The sequence below is a fragment of the Vulpes vulpes genome, chromosome 6, assembly GCF_048418805.1.
Source record: "Vulpes vulpes isolate BD-2025 chromosome 6, VulVul3, whole genome shotgun sequence".
Lineage (NCBI taxonomy): Eukaryota > Metazoa > Chordata > Mammalia > Carnivora > Canidae > Vulpes > Vulpes vulpes.
The window spans coordinates 50,777,754-50,798,287 of NC_132785.1; the positions used below are offsets into that span (position 1 = coordinate 50,777,754).

The window sequence follows — 20,534 nt, forward strand, 5'->3', positions numbered from 1 at the left end:
CAGCATAAAATCCAATAATTTAACATGTGGTGCCTTGCATGAGGTAGTTTTCGATGGGTGGTATTTACTATCACAGAGTTACATCACTTATGTTACACTAAGTTGAATGAATTCACTCATGGGCAAAATGCTGGGAAGACTGAAGGCTTGACCCAGATCAGGAGACAGCAATCAGGGCTAAGCTGAATGGCACAATCCCCAACCATGTGTCTCTGTGCAACTGTTCTCCATCTGGAAACACCTCAATATAGACACAGAGCAGAGATGAAAACAAAAGCTCCCAGGTAAGGCTGAAGAGAAACATTCCCCTAGAGCTCATATTTTAAAAGGAATATAATTTAAAAAAACAAAGGCCTAAGAGAGAAAAGCTCCTTTACATGTTCATCCTCACTATGCAGTGGATACTACCAAAGACCAAACATCATCAAATTTGAACCAGGATTCAAATGAGACTTGTTACAGCATTGGGGAGACAGTTTTAATTTCAGAGTTTTGAATTTAATATAAATAGACTATCTATACTTCCCCTTTCAATGATTCTTTTCCCGAGGCATCTCTGTGGGTTTTTTTCCCTTAGTTTAATGAATTTTATACTGCTTGAAAGAAGACCCTTTATAGCTGTCTTGCACTGAATTTGCAAAAATCATTAAAGCTGTGAGGATTTTCTTCATTTTCAAAGTTTGCAAAACCCCACCTACATTCTCCAGTGTCTTTGCAAGGTCATTGTCACTGTTCAGAGGACAGCACTGGGTCAAGGAAATTTTTAGCTTGTATGCAAACTGATTTGGCTTCTCAGTAGCCAAATTACACATTCACAGACAACCTCATTTCTGGTCAATTTTCTGATCTTATGTAGAAAATCATTACTTGCCTGTATCTTTATTTATATCTATACTTGTATCTATGTCTATCTCCATTTCCAGAGCCAGTGTTGGGTTTAGGGTGGTGAAAAGAGAAGCAAGATCTCTATTTAATTAGCTATGGGAGCCATGAAAGGAATGCTACTGCTATATTGCTGCCAGGAACCAGTTGAGTCTTATATGCAACACACCCAGAAAGCAAAAGATGAATTTTACATGGAGCATCATTGGCATGGTTTTTTTAGAACATTGTTTATTTTGAAGAGTGACAAAAGAAAAGCTACCTTAGTGGCTATTAAGGCATGACACTGGTGATACCATGGGGGTGGTGGTGGTGGTAGTGCTGGTGGGAACAGGTACTTTAGAACCTCTCAAAATGTGTTCCAAAGGAGCCCTTTTAGTATGCCCCTCTGAATCCTATTTTTTTTAAAATACTTTTCTCCTTCAAAATGCCTTTATTAAGCAATAAATAATTCAATGTTTCTTTTTTTTCCCTTACAAGAAGGCATATATGAAAAGACTTCAAAGCTTTGGCATAAGGAAAGTTACACCGCCACCTAGAATTTGCAGATTTCCAGCTAAAAGTTTTAAAGTTGGCATTTGAGTTGGCACACCTGGCCTGACATTGGGTGCACGGATGATTTCTTCTAGGCTTCCTGGAGTGTTAAAAAAAAAAACAAGGCAGCTGGCTCCATACTTTCTCTTGAAGAGTTCTGCAGGTCAGCAGTCCTCAGGTGGAAACCACTGTCTCAGAGGCCAAGGATGTGGCCAGAAAGTGATGGGGAAAAGATGTGCAGCATGCTGCTACTTAAGAAGAATGTGATTCCAGGATTCCACCAACAATTGATCATGCAGACTGCACCGGCCCTCAGGGAGCTTCTCCCTGGAGGGCTCTGGTGTCCTTTGCCATCTGGCAGCCTGACTTTATTATTTTCCTAACTCTGGATTTGGTCCCTCTGCTCCCCCTCCATCACTGGGTTATGGTCATAAGTGCTCTTTCCTTTAATTTCCTATCTTGAACGCTTTCCTAGTGTCCTACTTCACTCGTTGCTTCTTATCTGTTCTAGTTTCTTCACAGTACCTTTTAGCTCTCTCCTATCCCACTCATCTTCAGGATATTTCCTCCTCTGCCAAGTGTGACAACAGACTTTCTCTAACAGCATTGTGTAATGTTTCATATTTAACCCCTCCATTTTAGAGGTGACTCGCACTGGCTTCGATTACTCTTGAAAAATGTCTATGAATCAAACATTTATATTTTAACACAACTGGTTTTTACCACAATCGTAATAAAATACATTAAAAGTCTCTGGAGGCCTCACTGAAATGTAGTATAATGCAAGCGCATTGGGTCTGTGTCTAAAGAGGCTCCTTGCTCCAGAAAGTCACTGAGAGAAGAGGTGCCTTGGGCAGCATCTGCCATCATGTGGAGTGTATGGTAAGCCTCTGAGCACTCACCTGCTGCAAAAGTCCTAACTCCAGTGGCTCTGATTAAATCCTCTGCTTTTGCAGGGGAAACAAAGAACTATTTGGGATAATTTTAGTGATTGGGTTGCTTAATTCACCTTCATTCCTCAGAAAACTGCCCCTCACACCGCCAGTTATTTCATGAATATAATGATGTTTCTGTTATCTAAAATATGATTATTTTTAGATGGGTAATTGATAGTCCTATGAGTGAGCCTCCACAATAGGCATGACTTATGTTTGGCATTTTCACAACTTTATTGTGACTCAATAATAGATCCTAGGCTTTAGGTCCGAATTACCTTAGTTCGAGTCCTAACTTGGCTGCGTATTAGCTTTGTGACCTAAGATAAGTTACTTAACTTCTCTGTGCCTTGGTTTCCTCATCTGTAAGATGGATATATTAATAATACCTACATCACATGGTTGCTGTGAAATTTAAATAAGTAAAAATAACACAGCACCTAGCACTGAACAGGTCTGACAAATGTTACTGCATCTATAAGAACCTACAGATTAGTTGGTGAAAGGATAAAAGATGAAAAAAGTTTGTACTGAATAAGGACATATTATGAAATATATAGTGTTGTCTGGAACTTAAAATGTTAAGAAAATCAAATCACTTTTACATCTTCCCCATTCTATTTTCTATCTGGGAGTAAAAATAGAGTATATGCATTTAAATCCTTAAGGGCTGAGCCTGCACACAGAAAACTAAAAAGTATTTCGGGTCATATTTTTATTGGAGGTCTGCAAGAAGCTGTGAAAAACAGGCTGAAGTTTCAGGTATTCACACAGTTATATGCATATGTGTATGAAAGTGCACACGTGTGTGTATGTGTGTGTGTGGGGTGTATTCTTGAAACTATGTAAATAAGACTCACCTCAAAGGCCAAGATCACTGGAAATAAGGGGGGATATAAAAAAATGACACAGTTTGTAAAAACTCATGAAACAAAATATTCTTATACAAAATGGAAGAAAATGAATAGGACATTTTAATTTAGTATGATAATATTTGGTGAGTTTCAAGTATGAATTAGTAAGTGAATTTAATAGATAGGTAGTGCTAGTCTAATCATGACCAAAGAACAATGTGAAAAGTACTAATGAAAATAAATTTGCTGTTTTATTTATGGTTGAAATTTTCAACGTTCAAATATCTCTAAATATTCAAAGAAGATATTTCAACTCGTAGGTTGACATAATTCAATAATCAGCTCTCGTATACAGGATTTCCAGAAATACAAAGCATCTCTAATATACAGCAAGTGATTAAACAAAAGCCATTTTATAACTAATGACAGATGCTTAAAGCAAAGCTCATATATTAAAACTATATAGCCCAGAAAAAAAGTCATGTCAATTAAAGTCTTGGTTTTTTTAATTGTTGGTTTTTCACTGGGGTCAGATAAAAAATATATATGTTATGTATATATTACATATAATATCAAATATTAGTACATTTGAATTCATAAACTTGAAAAGAAATTGCCATATAGATTTATTTTACTTCTTTTTAGTGGAAAAACTATTTTACAAATGTGGGCTGGAATGACATGGAATTTTAATTGGCCAATGTTTATTTAAAACCATACAGAACCTGGTTGTATCACCAGTTTAAAAAAATAGAATATTTTTCATTTTATCCATAGAATACACATTTTAATGACCTCTTTTAGGGGATATTAAAAAATCTATGCACAGTAAACATGGTATACAGGAAAATCCACATCTAAATACCAAATTTGTAAGGCAAAGACTAAGGTAGTTTGCACAACAGATTTTTATTAGTTATGTCTAATGATATGGTTGGTCAGTTTCAATTTTGAACTCCCTAATTACGTATTTCTGTAACTAGAAGCTGCATAAAGCATTTGCATGAATGGCATAAAAGAAGTTCCCAAATCTCATTTGAATAACCTGTCACTGTTGCTGCAAACTGAAAAGATCTGGAAGAAATCATTTCCACTATGCCCAGAGGGCCATTTTGCCTGTGTAGCTAAACGACAGGAAAGCACTTAAATCCTTCCTTGATATGCTCACAGTGGGCATCCTTTTTATCAAATATATATTTTTTCTTTTATTGACTACCCTTGGTTAAAAGCACAGACTTTGGAGATAAACAAAAGTACAAAGATGAAATGCCTAAAGTGACTTTAAGATATGCAAATGACAACAAAACCATTTAAATAGGTTATGTCTTTGCTTTCATTAAAAAAGAAAACTCATATGCAATTTGAAAATTCTGAATGTGTAGGGTCTTCCTAGAATTCTAGGTAAGACTTGTTTTATAGCCTTCGTTCTTTGTTAACATCCTAATTGTTAGTGATGGGGAGGGTGATCCAAGAATATCTTATCCTCCTTCTCAGGCAAGGGAAGCAAAAGCAAAGATAAGCTATTGGAACTATATCAAACTAAAAAGCTTCTGTATGGCAAAGGAAATCATCAACAAAATGAAAAGGCAACCAACTGAATGGTAGAAGATATTTGCAAATGATGTATCTACTAAGAGGTTAAATATGAAATATTCAAAGAACTACTAAACACCCCCCAAACCCAAACAGTATGGTTAAAATAAGGGCAGAGAAACTGAACAGATATTTTCCCAAAGACATTTATATGGCAAACAGACAGATGAAAAGATGCCCAACATCACTCATCATCAAGGTCACGCAAATCAAAACCACAATGAGATATCACCTCACACCTGGCCGAATGGCCGAAGTAAAAAACACAACAAACAAGTATTGGCAAAGATGTCAAGAAAAAGAAATCCTTGTGCACTGTTGGTGGGAATGCAAACTGGTGTAGCCACTGTGGAAAATACTATGAAGCCTCAAAAAATTAAAAATAGGATTGCCATATGATCCAGTAATTCCACTACTATTTCCCCAAAGAAAACAAAAACACTAACTTGAAAGGATATATGTGCTCCTATGTTTACTGGAGCGCTTACAAAAGTTAAAATATGGAAGCAACCCAAGTGTCCATCCATAAATGAATGGATGAAGGAAAGGTCACACACACACACACACACACACACACACACACACACACACACAAAATGGAATATTACTTGGGCATAAAAAGGATGAGATCTTGCCATTTGTGACAACATGGATGGAACTAGAGGATATAATGATATAATGCCAAGTGAAATCTGTCAGACAGGGAATGACAAACACCATATAATTTCACTTATATGTGAAAGCTAAAAAACAAAACAAATAAAAAAAAAACAGAAACAGACTCATACAGAGTACAAACTGACGGTTGCCAAGGAGGAGGTAGGGAAAGGCAAAATAGGTGAAGGAAATTAAGAGGTACAAATTTTCAGTTATAAAATAAGCCATGAGGATGAAAGGCAGAGTCTAGGGAATATAGTCAATAATATTGTAATAACTTTGTGTGGTGACAGAGAGTACACATATGGTGAGCATTGCATATATAGAATCGTTGAACCACTATGTTGAACACCTGAAGCTAATATAACATTGAATGTCAATTATATTTTAATAAAAAAGAATATCTTATCCAGTGTCCTTTTCTCACACCAACTCTACCTTTCAAAGGGTCTCTAACTCTTTGATAGAGCCAAATACTTAAGCCAAGTATCTTCCATGCGACAGAAACTATGAGAATGGTCCATCATGCCTGTATTGTTCTGCCATCTCATATAACCTACACACATTTTCATTTCCATTTTTTGGATATGATTATCAATGCTATAATATCCAATCTGTTTTCATGCATAACTGGGCACACACAGTTGATCATTTATTCTATTCAATTTCTTATAATGACTATGGGCACCAAGACTAAATTCTCTTTTAGTGTCTAGAGGTCAGGCAAGTTGATGCTTAATATTTTTATGATGATGATCAAAAGTATTACACATAATTATGCAAAATGGCAATCTGGCCCTGAGGCATTTCATTTTCAAACAACCTTCACATAATGGCAGAAGAATAGTCACCAATCCAATTTCCTGTCATATATCCATCTTATTTTTATTCAAAATAGTAATATGAAAATATTCCTAAGATAAGTATAGAGCAATAGAAAATTTTCTTTGTTGATAATGGACAAAAGTTAAAAAATTTTGCCAACTTAGACTGCTTTAATTTCTTAAAATCTATTTTTTTACTTTGAAGCTCTCTTTTAACAGTATCTGTAAGCATGTTTTACCCTTATTTTTTTTAAATGGAGATTTAAGGAATTCCCCACACATTACTTACTTGTTTAAGCTTCTTTAGATCTTCATCAAGTTCTAAGTTGTCCAAAATAACCGCAACAAACAAACTCAGGAGGATCTATAAAATGGTTAAATAACAATGAAAAAACCCACATGCCGTAAATATCAAAATATTATATATATATGATATAGAATATCTACCTAAAATATATACTATATAGAATGCATTAAATAAAAAATGAACATATAGTTGTGAAGCATTGCATAGGGATTTTAAGGTATTTATCACAAATATGTTAAAGGAAATGCATATGTTACCTGAAATAAACATATAAAATATTAATTTGCTTTATGTAACCGATGTAAAATGGAAATTAAGAAAAATTTTTAATAGCTCAACAGTCCCACTTATGAGACTATATCCAAAGAAAATAATTTAGGTAGTAAAAGGCTTTATATACAAAGGTGCTTGATAGTTATTTGTAATAATGATATATTAGAAATATATCATTATTACAAATAACGTCTAACCTTACATAAATATATAACACAGTATGCAGATCTCGGTAATAAAATTCACACAGCCATTAAAGATTCCCATTGTGGTAGCTAGTCTCCGAGAGGAGACTTGGTGTTCACACTCTTGTGAGCCTCCTCCCAAATTGAATACAGCTTGGTCTGTGTAATTGGTTACGGAAATGATTGTGGGTGACTTATGAGGCTAGGTGATAAAGACATTGTGGCTTTCAGTTTGCTGTCTTGGATCACCCACCCTGGTGGAGGCCAGGTGCCATGTTATGAGGACACACAAGTGCCCTAGGGAGAGGTCCCTATGGTGATGAACCAAGGTCTCCCACCCTGTGAATTTGGGTCCATCTTAAAAATGGATCCTCCAGCCCTTGTCAAGCCTTCAGCTGACTGCAATCCCGCCAACATCTTGACTGCAAACTCATGAGACATTCTGAGTTAAAAACACCCAGCTCAGCCTGTCCCAGATTCCTGACCCGCAGAAAATATGTGAGAAATAAATGTTTATCGTTGTAAGCTCTTATTGTCCATTATTTGTTATACAGCTAAATAACTAATGCACTCATGAATTTTAATAGTATTAAGAAAACGCTCACATTGCAATATTAAATAAGAGTGTACATGGTGGAAGTGCAAGGGGGTACAAAAAAGAAAAATAGAGCAAATGCTAGAAGGAGGTACTTTAGAAATGTTAATGGAGCCTGCCTTTGTGGAAAACAGACTTCTCCCCGTTTGTATTTCACCACATTTCACAATTTAAAAAAAAAAAGGCTTAGGCTTCTTTCGGAATGGGTAAAAAAGGGTAAAAGAAAGCAAGCAACAAAAAAGTAGAATTAAAAAATATTTAATTTTAGTCCCTTTTCTTTTTTTACATTTTTAAATTTAAATTCAATTTGCCAACATATACTATAACACCCAGTGCTCATCCCATCAAGTGCCCTCCTCAGTGCCTGTGAGGTTTGAATTTCCTAAGGTTCCACATTCATTGGATAAATCTTTTTCATTCTGAACTTAGGTTCCTCCTTTCAACTTCCCTCTTAAGAAATTATTCCTATTTGTTAATATTATATGGTTAAGCATGAAGGTAAGAAAGTTAAGGCAATTTAGTCATGACTTTTAAGCACCAGAGAGATTTATTATGCAAAAGTAAATAGCCAGCACTTTTCCAAACTCAATGAGTAGATAATAAAGGGAAAATGAGCCACCAAATATTATTAGACTTTGACAATATATGCTTGCCTTGGGACAAGTGCCAGTACCCTTCTATTTAAAAGCCAGGTCCTCTGGGATCCTACCAGAACTTAAAGAAGATACAGAATAGTCTAGATGACAGATTTTTACTGATGTCACCATGTCTGCCACAGCATGGACATCTAGGCACAGATCTATTCAGCATTCCTCTAACCAGACATTATTCTCAACAGGACCATTCACAGTCCACCTTGCATGACCTTGATATTCTCATCAGCAGCAGTAGCAGAAGAAGAGTGTACCTTCCCCTATAGTCTCACCCCAAATTCAGATGTCCACCTGAAGGTCTCCTGCCTGGAGTAAGTGCTGTTGTAGACCATTTCCATCACTCATCGGGTATTTGACCAGGCAATACTCTGTCCTAATTTAACCAATTTTCCTATCTTCCCAATAAAGGATACATACAAATCTATCATCTATCTATCTATCTATCTATCTATCTATCTATCTATCTATCATCTATCATCATCTATCTATCCCTGATAAGAGGGAAAGTGATGATTCCTTCCTTTTCTTAGAGCATTTTCTTTAGAAAACTTGTCTTCTTTTGCAAATTCTTCCTTTGCCTCTTTGAGATCTTTTTATAAGCAAAATAAGGGCAGCCCCGGTGGCGCAGCGGTTTAGCGCCACCTGCAGCCCAGGGTGTGATCCTGGAGACCCAGGATTGAGTCCCATATCAGGCTTCCTGCATGGAGCCTGCTTCTCCCTCTGCCTGTGTCTCTGCCTCTCTCTTGCTCTCTCTGAATGAATAAATAAATAAATCTTTAAAAAATAAAATAAAAGCAAAATAAGTCTCACTTATTTTACAACCCAGGAATGGTTTTCTTGGGGGGGGGTTCAATGTCTTTGACATATGAATGTCTGGCAGACAGCACCCTATCTATTTCCCTTTACCCTTCTCGTGGAGGGAGGGGAGTGTCACTTAGCAACCTGGTGCCATGTTGCAAAACTACCCACTTGTCTTGAAGAGATCAGTTTCCTTTTTCTTCTGGATAAAAGGTAATTAGCTATCACAGATGGCCACCCCAATTACCAGGTGAATTTAGGGGGAACTCTAACAAATGGTGCTGTCAAGCCTTCTTATGTGAGGCCTAGTTATTTTCATCTTGAGGACACAGATGTAACGTGGCGATATGTATACAAGGTGAGACTGCTTTGTCTTTGCGGTCTCTTTAGCGGGTTGCCTGTGATGCCCACTGCAGTCTGGATTAGTGCTGATTCAATAATAAAACTATTTTTTTTCCTCATCTACCGTGGTGGAGAGGTTTTCTGGGTTGGCAGGATATTTTATTTTTAATTATTTTCCCAACACCACACAGATGGCAGGCTACTTAAGGACAGTGAGGTTATGTTATTCGATTAAATTCGACAGGCAGTTGATTGGGCTCCATCGATGTGTCAGACACTGACTGGTCAGGAACACAAATAAGATATTGGGCTCACTGCTATGAAGTTTACAATCAAATTGAGCAGCCGTTGGTTGGCAGCTGGGAAGAAAGAATGCCATGGTGGGAGACTTCAGTTAGCCACCAGACACTGAGTTTTGGGGTCCTTGTCTGTGAAATATTATGGATAATAACAACAAGAGATGAGTGAGTTGCAGTTGATCCCCTTTATCATTTAATCTTCTGACAACCCTGTGGTGTGGTACAGCCTGTATGAAGATATACAGACATAAATTTAGATATGCAAAACTAAAATAATTTTCTTGGTATTTCTACAAATGGATTTAATTTAGTCCACAAATCCTCCATTTGCTTGATGGCTGAAAACTGAATCTTGCTATATCAATTCAATTTAGTCCTTTCAAGCTCAGTTACATTTGAATAAATGCTCCTTTTGCTGGCCAAAGGTCAAGGGTGTGCTTGTCATCAGTGTCTGGTCCACTGGGCCATGTGGCCTGTCCTCTGTCCCCCATCACGGGCAGTGACAGTGCCTGTTTTGGGGCCTCCCTGACTTGATCACCAATTCAGCTGCTGCAGCTCCTGCTAAGAACTGATTCATAGTGACACCCTCTGTGTTAGTTTCCTAGGGCTGATATAGTGAACCGCACAAGCTTGGTGGCTGGAAACAATAGAAATGTATTCTATGATAACTCTGGAAGTGAGCTGTCCAAAATTGGGCTGTCAGGACGACCATGCTCCTTCAAGAGGCTCCAGGGGAGGATCAACCTTGCCTCTTCCAGCTTCCAGAGGCCCTAGGTTGTCATTGGCATGTGGTGGCATCCCTGCAGCCTCTGCCTCTGTCTTCACATGGCTTTCTCTTGCTTCCCATATCTTGTCTTCATCTATTGCCTATAAGGACACTTGTCATTGGATTTAGGGCTCACTTAGATAATTCAGGATGTCTCATTTCAAAGAACCTTAATTTAAACACATCTGCAAAGACCTTTATTCCAAAGAAGGTCAAATTCACAGGTGTGGGGGTTAAGAAGTAGACACATCTTTTTTGGGCTCCTCATTCAAATCCCTCAACTCTCCATCTGGTCTCTAGCTTGCGCTGTTGTTCTCATTCTAGTGTTGTTCCTACACACTGGCTGTCAACATTCAGGGAAGTCAGAAAGTTCTGCCATGCCAGGTGGGAATGGAGACAGACTTGTTCTTGAGCATCTTTCAGGCCCCTTTCTCTTAGAACTTTATAGACCTTCAACTCTGTGCAGGCCAACCCTCATCCATGTGGGGCCTCCAGCAGGGCTACTTCCCCTCAAAGTTCTGACGAGAAATGGTGTCAAGTCATAGATGTGGAACACATCCAGGTTGGCACCAATACTGCTGCTGCTCTAAGTGTGGCTGCCCCCCTACCTGGGACACACACTGTACCGCCCTGCTTCCCTCAAGTTCCATCCTAGAAAATGTTATTTCTTATCAGAAAGGAAGAATGTGAAGGGAACCTGGAGTGGGGGCTGAGAGAGAGGCTCACACGAGTATGAAGACTGGCAACCAGAAAGTCAACCCAATCAGTTATCAACACATTTAGTCCTGTGCCACCTGAGCACTTAGACTTCTGAGAGCTGATCGGGGCCAATGGGCCCAAGTGTGTCTTCTGAATGCTACTTATTTAAGATGGTGAGGCATTGATAAAGTCCAACCATGCACTACCAAGTTATCAAGATACCAAGGAGAAAGGTGATTTTAGCAGGAAGAGAATTATAAGAAAGGATTTCCAGGTGGCACATGTGATGACAAGACCTTGGAAGCATGTGGCTTCTTAGGGGCCTGGTGGGTGGTTAAGTACCACAGAGCTCAGCTCCCAGAGACCAGAGACGTAGGCCAGAGGCATGGCAGTTTACCCCAATGCCACCAAGGGAGCTTGGGAGGTGTGAGAGTGAGGTTGTAATAATCACTAAGTAATGACATTAGCTTTCTCTCTGTTAATTTTTTCCTCCCAAGTGTAATTTTTTAATGCATAATATAGTTATTTGAAATTGGCTCACTGAAACAGTGTCTAGACAGTATAAAGTACAGTTTGACAAAGGGCTATTAAATAAATAAGGTCTTGTTACTTAAGAGAAAAAACAGTCATTTGATACATTCTTCCCAGAGGAGAGAGAAAGAAAAGATCCTCTCAGAGCAGGACAGAGAGACAGACATAGGATGCTCCCTACAGTTTCTACTTCCCAGGCAGATAGGAGTTTAGTTTTCAGGGTAGAAAGAAGGCAAGTCACAAAAAGGAAAAGTTTTGGCTTTGCTAGGAAAAATGTGGAAGGGGTTGTGTGGTTTGAAAGCCTTGCATCTACAGAATGAAGCAGGTGGGAGGGAGTCTGGGTAACACAGTCACTAAATGAATATAAGAGAAAGTTCAAAGTTTGCTTTTCATTATCATTAAACTTGAGTTCATTCAACAAATATCTTTGCATGTTTAGGCATCACTGCTTAATTAACCTGACAACATGATGGCACACACGTGAAGCCGTATTTAAAAATCTGTGTGGAGCTGGCATTTCCTCTGGGAACTCCACTTGGACAAGGACTTTTAGCTTGGTCCCCGTCACCGAGCATCGTGATACAGCGGTGACTTAGCACTCAGAGTGAGAGGTGAACCAGGTCTGGGTCTTTGCCTATTTGGAATGGAAATAGGGGGTGCAGGAGAGGCAGGATTAGCTGCTGCGATTGAGAAGAGGTGAGAATTACTTTGTAGTTCTTTCACAGACTCTAATAAGGTGGCAGTAACTACTGTGATGAAGAAACAGAAGTGAAGGGAGGCTGACAGGTCCACTCCCGTCTTATTTAATTTTCAGTGTCAATGAGACATTCTTTTCCTATAGACCTAGTGCTGTGCATATTGGGCAGAGGGTGCGTGCTGGTCTGGGTGTTGGCCACTTCTCCCCCAGAAGTCATAGAACTGGGGGACGAGTCTTAGTTCTGAAAGCAAGAACTGTTCTCCGATTCCTTCAATTTTTTTTTTCATTTGTTGGTTCTGTTTTTATAGAAAGCTGAAATAATGGTCATGAATATTCTGAACCCATTACATTGACTCCTGAATCTTACTTCCAGTGTTTATTTACAGGTGGTACATGTACCACAAGGTTTACCACAGCCATTACATGTGATTTACAGGTTTATATTAAAATGTGATTGATATAATATATACTTTCTATAGGGACTCACCACACTGAGTCACAAGAGCTTCATTTCCATAAAACACTCTTTTTACCTTTACACTTGGCCAATTCTAAATTATGCAGTCAACTTGCTCTGCTTTATTTATTTTTTTAAAATTTAGATTTACATAATACTTGAATTATGTGGCAGAGAATACTACATCACAATTTTTTAAATGGTGCATTTTCAGGGGGGAAAGAGGCTAATGGTATAGCCCTTCATTTCCTCTTGAGCTTTGTTAAGGCACATATAGACTTTCAATGCAGTGGTATTTAATTTCTGCAATGCCTTATTTTTTTTTTCTGCAATGCCTTAAAAAAGAAGTTCATATATATTTATGCTTTGGCTACCAGCCACTTTTAATAGGTCTATAACATTCCATTATTTTAATATGCAACACAAGTATTTGTTCTACCATTTTGCAGATAGTTCTACCATCATAATAGTGATGTAATACAACTACTTTCTTATTTTATGAGCAATATTGATACATTGTGAATCACCAGTTTCAAAGAAAAACTGCAGAATAATGATTAAAATATCACAGGTGTCTAATTCTTCTACTTTGCTCAGATTATAATGTCCATTCTCAAGATATTTTTAGTATTGACAATGAATTTAATGGGGGAAATGCCACATATTAAGTCTCTGGAAGCCTGGCAAATCTTGTTCCTAGAATTTTTATGAATGACATATCAATATATTGGTGGTATTCTGACCTTCTAGCTGAGTGAATTTCAAAGCATCCATTTCCAGGTTCTATATGGTTCCTGCCCCAGTGTCGGTATTTGGCCACCACAAAATCTTATGACTGCTCTTTCCCTCTCTGACTGCTCCTCTCACTCCTTAGACTCTACTGAAAAAGCCAGATTCTCTTGAACTAAGGGTTTGCTAGGTATTTGCTATTTTTTAAGTTTTATACATTCAGCTATAGACAATCTGTCTTCCTTCTTTTTTTTAAAAAGATTTTATTTATTTATTCATGATAGACAGAGAGAGAGAGAGAGAGAGAGAGAGAGAGAGGCAGAAACCCAGGCAGAGGGAGAAGCAGGCTCCATGCAGGGAGCCTGATGTGGGCCTCGATCACGGGACTCCAGGACTGCGCCCTGGGCCAAAGGCAGGCGCCAAACCGCTGAGCCATCCAGGGATCCCCTGTCTTCCTTCTTTTTACCCAGAATACATTTCAGCACAGTTTGGTAAATTACACAATGCAGAAGCAGGTGTGTTCCTAGTTTCATTAATCCCTCCAGTTTGGTTGTGAAATAACTATTCTGCTCACCAGGCTTCTCATCCTCTCTACCTGACACTCAACTTTTGGATCAACATGACTCAGGCTGCTGAAAGTCACAGTTTATTTTGATTGAAAGAGGGTGACCTTACCATTTTACACTGGGTTTTCTTGGCTGAGAACCTCTACCTCTGTTTTGCATTCTCTCTAACTCTGCATACAGTCATCTCCTTGTCTTATACATCTTCCCCTTTCCCTTCCCACTTCTTTAAAGTTTACTTTTACTATTTTTTTCCTTGTGATACAGCTTAACGACAGCCCATTAGCTGAAGTGTCACCTTCAGTTTCATCTCTCTCTACAGTGAACTTTATCAATACTTCCTTCATAAAAATTATTTTCAAGCATACAATAGAAGCACAACAGGCATCTGGTCAACATCCTGTAATCCGGTTTTTCTTTTTCCTTCTTACCATTTAGAATCACACTATCCTAAGTTGTCTTGTGAGCTGTAGTTGGAAACAATCTCACTTTTTACACAGGTCAACAAAAAGTCAAATGTAATCAGAGCAATGTAAAACGGGGTATGTTCAACACAGATGCACTTTTAAATGAATTCTATAAAATCAAGTTATTTAATTTATACTTTGGAGTGCCCATTTTTTGTCAGCAAAATATGACTATTCTCAGAAATCTGTCACCACAGAAGCAAAATCAAGAGATTGCTGTGTTAATTCAAGCACTTCAAAGGTAACAAAAAGACTATCCACAATGAACGCTTAATTACATTTTCACTCTTTCAGTATTCACATCACAGGGCTTTCCTTTGAAACAATAATAAAGGGAAAAACACTGAGGGAAAAAAATAGTCTTTCAACTGGATAAGTAAGTCTTCCATAGTCCTTATCCCCTAATCATAGGCAAAGTGGGAGAAAAGACGAATTTCACAAACACTCTGCAAACTGCAATCAGGACTGAAATACACAATACGTACCTGGCGGATGAGGGAGATATTTTAAAGAGACAATAGATAATGGTTATGAATATGCATTTGCTATACACTTAAGCTTGATTTTCATTGTGGGCTGACAAATTGGTGCCCCCAGGGGGCGATGGAATAGCCCGCTGTTTTTTATTCCAGAACAAACTGCAGCCAAACATGTTTTTTTTTTTTTTTTTTTTTTTTCTTGTTTTGCTGCTTGGCATATGCCTGTCCTTGAAAAGACTAAATCAGGAACTCCCTGGGTTGTGCGGCACCACTGGGCCAGCATGGATAAAAACAAAGCAGAGCTTGTATATTCATGTGGACTGTTTTTCTTTTTTCTTTCTTTCTTTCTTTGGCTTAGAATGCTTTGTAGTATTTTGCAAAAAGAAGCATACAATTTAAGAAAAATGCTCATTTTAATTAAGTTCAAGCCTAAAGACAGGCTTATGGAATAGAGATTTTTAACTTATAAGTGTTCAGTTTTGTTTTGTTTTAGATTTTTTTTTATTTATTTGACAGAGATAGAGCACAAGCAGGGGAAGCAGCAGGTAGAGGGAGAGGGAGAAGCAGACTCCCCACTGAGCAGGGAGCCAGTGCTGGGCTCAATCCCAGGCGCCTGAGATCATGGCCTGAGCCGAAGGCAGACACTCAACCAACTGAGCCACCTAGCTGCCCCTAGTGTTCAATTTTTAAGGGAATGTGATGCATATGTCTCACAGGCCTAGGGCTTCCATCCACATATTTATATGTCAATCCACAAACGGTCTCCAGATCTTTTACTGTCAGCATTTTAACTATTTCAGAGTAGGTAGGGCTGGATGAGTGAAAATCAGAAGTTTACTATGTGGGCACTGATCACACAGCAATCCGCAGCCTTTTAACACTTGCATCATTTGGTTTTGAATGATAGGTTTTATTTGTTGGTTGGTTGGTTGGTTTGTGTTTACTAGTCCTATTTCTGTACTGGTTGTAGGCTCAGAAAGGGCAGGGATTATGCTCTTGCCTAATCTGGCCAGGTTGTAGGTTAGTACTTAGATACGGCAGTTGAGACTCAGGAAAACTGGGTTGAATCAGATTGAGCTAACTTGATCAGCTCAGGATAGTGACTGTGGTTTGGAAGATGTCAGGAAAAACACGGCAACTGCTGATTATGCTTAAAGCACAATTTCCAGGGTACTAGGAAGTGACCTCAGTCCAAAGACTTTTTGGGCAGTATATTATGGAGGTGGAAATATCAGATTTAATTTAGTTATGTTGAACACTTTCTTTCACTGAATTAGTTCTCATTAAAAAAAATCACTTATAAATTAAAAAATCTGTGTAGTTGACCTTTTGGCTTTGGTTATCACAATTGGTGAACCCAACTAAGTATCTCAAAACTTAAAAAAATCTCACATAAATCTGGTTAAGAAAAACCAACTTGAGTTTTAGTGCAACAGTGTATTCTATCTGTCTCACACTACATACAAATAGTATGTTATGATTCCTTAAAGACCTAACGGTGAAAGGTAGAAATTTAAAACAGTTAGGGAAAGACAGAGGAGAACATTTTTACTACCTCAGGGTGGGAAATAATTTCTTAAGCATGAATCCAGAAAAAATACTGAACGTAACTGAAAAACTCATCATTTTGACCACATCAAAATATAATGTCAAAAGCCCTCACAGACACACTGAAATAGCAAAATGCTGCCTAAGGGAGGAGATTTGCAACACCTACAGTAGTCATGGGATTACTACCCAGAGGATACTGGGAAAATAGGTAAAGCCTACAATACAATTGGGTGAGTCACAAAGATGGCCAGTAAACTTATGAAGAAGTGCTCCCTTATTAATAATGATTGAAATTCAAAAATGCAAGTATAAGGCCAAGTGATACTACCATCCTACTCATCAGACTGTCAAAATCTTAAGTCTAACGATATCAACTATAAGTGAGAATGTAAGAACACAGGGATTCTCAACTGTTGCACTTGAGAGGGTGAATTAGTGCAGCTCATGCAAAGAACTAGGATAGTGGATATAAGATCCAGACAGTAAATATTTTAGGCTTTGACGGCCAAGAGGCAACACTGATGAAATTCTGTGCATACTTACATAGTAATTTAAAAGCGTGCAAACCATCTCTTGCTCACACGCTATATATATATATAAAACTTGCGGGCCAGATTTGATATATGGGCTTGCAGACCCATGCCACAGAGCCATCTGGACCGGATCCAGGATCCTGAATTCTACTTTCTGGCCTATATCCTAGAGAAACTCTCACACAAGTGGACACAAGTTACAACAAACATATTTGTTGCAACATTATGAGAGCAAAACATGGGAAGACAACCTAAATATCCACTAAGAAGGCCCAATGAACAAATATGGCATAGTTGGTCATATTCTATATATTCATGGCTATATGTGCTAAAGACCAAATGAATTTTATGGGTCTTAAGATAAAAAGATTTCAAAAACAGTATTTGGTCGTAAACTTAGCTGAGAGTGTATGTAGAGTTTGATACCATTTATTCTGAAAATGGCTGCTACTAATGATCTGAGGGAAGGAAACAATGATCACATATAAATTGGCTTCAGAATGGTATGTGGTCATAGCAGCGAAAGAAGTGTACAAGGACATCTCCCCCAGGGATTACCATCAGGGCACTGGAGCAGAGCTTCTCAAACTAGAAAATTAATATGAATCTTAAAAGCTAATGGTATAAAATGTTTGTCGATCATAATCTTAAACTTAAAGCATTATATGTGTTGGATGGATACATAAATATGTGGGGAACTAATGCACTTCATTGATTTTAAGACATTTATTTTCAAATTTTAACAACTCTGAAACTGGTATGCAACTTCTCATCTATGTGTCTGGTTATTTGTTTTTTTTTCTTAATGTCAAACAAAAGAAATCTTCCTATAGTTGATAGCATGTTAAATTCAGTAAAATAAAATTGGTAGCTTCAGACCAAATGCACCCTAATCGTTGTCTGGGAGAAGGGGTGTGGGGAAAGAAGGAAAGATTAAGGCAGCGAAGGCCTTGGTCCAGGAAGGGGCATCACTGACAGTTTAAACTGATCAATAATCCTTTGTTTCTAGAAATTAAAAACATCTGAACATAGTAAATTTTTGACATTTATTAATGTATACCTTTAAATGCACACATCATCTTATTTAAACTCAGTGTTGGGGAGAGCTGTGATCATCTTCACAGTCCACGGCTAATACATCCTCAAAAATACAGCTCACATGTAGATGGCAATCTTGGAAAATAGGCATGTGAGGCATTATTATCCTCATTTTCAGATACAACCTGACAGAGAGGTAAGAGAAGTTGTCTGAATCTTCCAAAGTCACACATCTCTTCCAAAGTCACACATCTCGTGACCAGCAGAGCTAGAGCCTGACTCCAGACTTTGAACACCACAGCTATGCTCCTCCTTATTTACCAAAGTGCCCTTGTTGCTTTACAGATTTGGAAAAGATTATGAATAACAGAAGAAATTATTTCAATTTATAAGTTTTTGGGCAGCCCGGGTGCTCAGCGGTTTAGCACCACCTTCAGCCCAGGGCCTGATCCTGGAGACCTGGAATTGAGTCCCATGTCAGGCTCCCTGCATGGAGCCTGCTTTTCCCTCTGCCTGTGTTCTCTGCCTCTCTCTCTTTTTGTGTCTCTCATGAATAAGTAAGTGAAATCTTTTTTAAAAAATTATAAGTTTTAACTTAGAACCACTCTTTGAAAATCATGGTGAAAAAATTACAATAATTTTTTTGGGCAGATACTTGAATCAGTAGAATGAAAGGCACAATTACATATGGGGTTTCCAGATGTGCTCTGTGGATTCCTAGGTGTGCAGGTGAGCCCCTGGGAGTCCTTGGAAGTGCTTCAGTATTCCATGTTTTTGGCCCTATAAGGAAAATTTAGACTGCCCAAGAAGTCAAAGTACCAGATTTGATATTTTATTTCATCATATTAGTGATCTCTGTAGAAGTTCTCCTGAAAAAAAAATTGCTTTAGTAAACAGTTTACTAGCCTGAATCATTTTTATTCTCGCTTTCATTTTGTGTGAGACTCACTAAAGGATCAAATCTATGTGGAAAATCGGCCATGAGGATTAGCAAACAAGTATACTGTTTTAATAGAAAAATAATTAGATAGGTTATAACCATACATAGATGATTTCATTTAAATCTATTTTACCTTTAACCCATGATCAGTAGTTAAGCTATTCCATAGTTTTAAAGGAACTTAAACACATAGTAGATGCTTAGTAAACATTAGTTGAATTCACAAATGAGTGAATGAATGAATGAATGAATGAATGACATAGACTTAAAGGTTCTGGAAGGGAGGAGGCAAAGCCCTCGGGGGCCACGTGTCACACAGTGCAGGCAGATCTGGCTCTGGAAGCTGGGCCTCCATTCCCTCTGTTGAATGTTCTTTCCTTTTGTGCATATTTTAAAAGTCATTCCATGTAAAAAAAAAAGTGCCAAAACTACTATTTCCAGGTGATTCTACTGCTTAACTCTAAAACTTTGCACCACATTACAATGCATCCCCATATACTTCTTGACGGATGAATCTCAGTTTTGAAAGAAAGGCTCTGCCTATAGCAAACACAACCTCAAACACATCTAATTTCTGAAGCACTTATTTAGTTCATATTTAGAATTGGAAGAGCCCTTAATGCTCATTTGTAATCTGTTTTATTTCATTGACTCTTGGCCAGAGGTTTGACTCCATGAAGACGTTTTCAGCAATAGTACTAGACTTCACAATCTAAGGAAACAGCAACTTAGCTGAATGGCCCACAGGCTATAAGACCAGGAAGATGTGGAACATTCTGGCTCTAGCATTTATACTCCACATGGCATTGGGCAGATTTCTTAACTCCTCTGAGCCTCAGTTTCATTATCTGTAAAGTGGGAACATTACTACCTTGGTTGTTTCAAATACTAGGAATAAAATTATTAAACCTTTTGCTTTTCAATAAAGAACAGCAGGTTTTTGTTTTTTTTTTTTTCAATTTCATGTCTCTCTGATACAGGATAACATTTTGGATTCTTATGTTGGAACTTTTAATATAATAGCCCTTAAGTCTGCTTCTTAAACACACCACACACACATTTATTGTAAAGGAGATACGCTTTTGCCATTGGAAAGACTTGAGGATTACATCCCTTCATATGTCAAGAGCACATTTCACACTGTTTTTCTTTCTGTTTAATACAAATGCATTGAAAAGAAAATATCCACATGTGTGACAGAAGTCAATTTTTCCAGGGTTTTGATATTTCATTTTCATGATGCTTTTTCTGATAATTGTAGTTCTGAGTTTTAATTTTTTCCCACGTGCTTCTTTCAGCCACAAGCCCCAAAACACTGAGCTGACTTCTAACTGTGCCCTGGGATCACTTTGT

General features: G+C 37.9%; 1 protein-coding gene across 7 annotated transcripts in view; it reads right to left on the reverse strand.

Moving 5' to 3' along the window:
- Positions 1 to 20,534, reverse strand: part of NALCN (sodium leak channel, non-selective) — a 312,076-nt gene that overhangs the window by 106,817 nt on the left and 184,725 nt on the right. For 5 of the 7 annotated variants that reach the window (XM_072760965.1, XM_072760966.1, XM_072760971.1 and 2 more), the window contains exon 15: positions 6,569 to 6,643. The exons of the other annotated variants lie outside the window; for them this stretch is intronic. In XM_072760965.1, coding sequence (XP_072617066.1) covers positions 6,569 to 6,643 — 75 coding nt within the window. The remainder of the gene's footprint in view (positions 1 to 6,568; positions 6,644 to 20,534) is intronic. 7 annotated transcript variants of the gene reach the window in all.